Source organism: Trichechus manatus, unplaced genomic scaffold, assembly GCF_000243295.1.
Source record: "Trichechus manatus latirostris isolate Lorelei unplaced genomic scaffold, TriManLat1.0 scaffold00031, whole genome shotgun sequence".
Classification (NCBI taxonomy): domain Eukaryota; kingdom Metazoa; phylum Chordata; class Mammalia; order Sirenia; family Trichechidae; genus Trichechus; species Trichechus manatus.
Genome location: NW_004443967.1, coordinates 14,584,762 through 14,586,576, shown reverse-complemented (window position 1 = coordinate 14,586,576; position 1,815 = coordinate 14,584,762). Strand labels below are relative to the sequence as shown.

At 38.6% G+C, this 1,815-nt stretch overlaps 1 protein-coding gene across 1 annotated transcript in view; it reads right to left on the bottom strand.

Annotated features, from left to right (window-relative positions):
• The window catches only part of ABRAXAS2 (abraxas 2, BRISC complex subunit), a 24,311-nt gene that overhangs the window by 11,201 nt on the left and 11,295 nt on the right, over positions 1-1,815 (bottom strand). The window contains exon 4 of the mRNA XM_004374973.2: positions 621-687. Coding sequence (XP_004375030.1) covers positions 621-687 — 67 coding nt within the window. The remainder of the gene's footprint in view (positions 1-620; positions 688-1,815) is intronic.

Here is a 1,815-nt window from a genome sequence, read left to right as displayed (position 1 = left end):
AGCCCATACACGGCACAGCGGAGTAAGTTACAAATAAGACTATCAGACAGCACTGCAGCATTTAACACTCTGGTTCATTCAGTTTTATTCAGATTGCTTTATCATACATCATCAGAACATGACATGCGGATGCTGACAGAAATAATAAACACATAAAATTTTGGAAATACATCTTGTGTGCAACTTTAGTTGAGCTTGAAAGAGTAACATACCCAAAAACGTTTGATTGCAATTTACATTTTTTAAGACATATTTTTCTTGATTATAAAATGCATGTGTATTAAATATTTGTAAAATTACTTAAAAAATTACAAAGTAGAAAAATAGAACCACCCAGAATCAACTACTGTTAACTTTCTGGATTATAGTTCATTTGTTTCTTCTTCTGATTTTCATATAATTGGAATCACACTACAAATAATCTAAATTTTTTTCTATTGATAGATTGTAAACATTGTTTCATGTCTGAAATTTACCTTTAAAATCTATTAAAGTTAACGGAATTCTCGCACATTTACATCAAATCTCATTGTTCCATTTTACATTCCTATCTGGTCTTTATTTGGATAATATGACAAAGAGGGTTTTCTGAACCCGACTAGGCAACAAATAGAACTTACCTTTCTCCGATCTTTAAGAATCCTGTCCAAACTTTCTTCATTAACTTTGCTTGCGTAGTCATAAAAACTGTTTTTTGTTAAAGGGAAGAATATTTTAGATTAAATTAAAATCGCACAGTATGGTGACATGCGCATGCTTAGCTACGTGTCGACGGGGCACCTAACTCTAAAAGTTGGTAGTAAGGATATAATTGCTTGTCTTCAATAGGTATATAAAGAAAAATCAATCTTTACGCTTTATTACAATGAAGTATCTTTTGCATTAAAGAACACTGGAGAGATCGCCACTTTCAAAGGATACAACTTCCACATGTGGAAGGTGCTGGTATCAAAACGTATTGTTTCAAATGACCATGATATCTTTTGTTTCTAAGTAGCAATCACTTACAAAATAAAAAATAATGCAGCAGCCTATTTTCTGAGAAAAGAAGGGAAATGAACATTTATCGAGTGCTTAATATACAGAAGACACCAGGCTGCATGCTTTCTCATGTTACTTCATTTCATTTTTGCCTCAGTGCTGGGAGAGAAGTGCTAGTTAAGCCCAACAACTCCACAGGTTTTACTCCCATTTTTGTAGATTAGGATACGGAGGTTAAGTGACTTGCCCCAAAACACAGAGCTAGTAGATGGAAGAGCTGGGATTGGAACCCAGGTCTGGCTAGCTTCAGGCCTAATGTGCTCACCTCTAGAACAGACCAACCTGCCCAGGGTCCTCTGGTGAGCAAGCCAGGTGTAAGGCAATGGGGGCCTTCTCTATCACTGGTCAAGGCTTTAGGAATGCCACTCCTACCCCCTTCCTCCCACCATCTAAGCCTAGGCCTTATGAGGCAGGAGGGAGTTCAAGGTCCAGTAGAAAGAGCACTGACTCCGGAGTCAGAAGATCACAGTTCCAGCCCCAGTTCTGCCTCTCACTGTATGATCTTGGGCAAGTCACTTAACCTATTTGGCTTCCACTTCCTTTCTTATAAAATAAGGACTTTGGAGTGTACAGGTGATTTCTAAGGTTTCTAAGTTCTAAGAATTATGAGTCCATGATTTAAACTTGGTTAAATCCTTGCTCTGGTACTACTTGCTGACAGTGTTTTAAGGAATTCCTCAGAAGGCCGAGGCAGGGCATGCCCAGGGAACCTTTGGATAGCCAGGGCCGAACTGGATACTTCGTAGACCAAGCAGGGGCAACGCGCAGACCAGC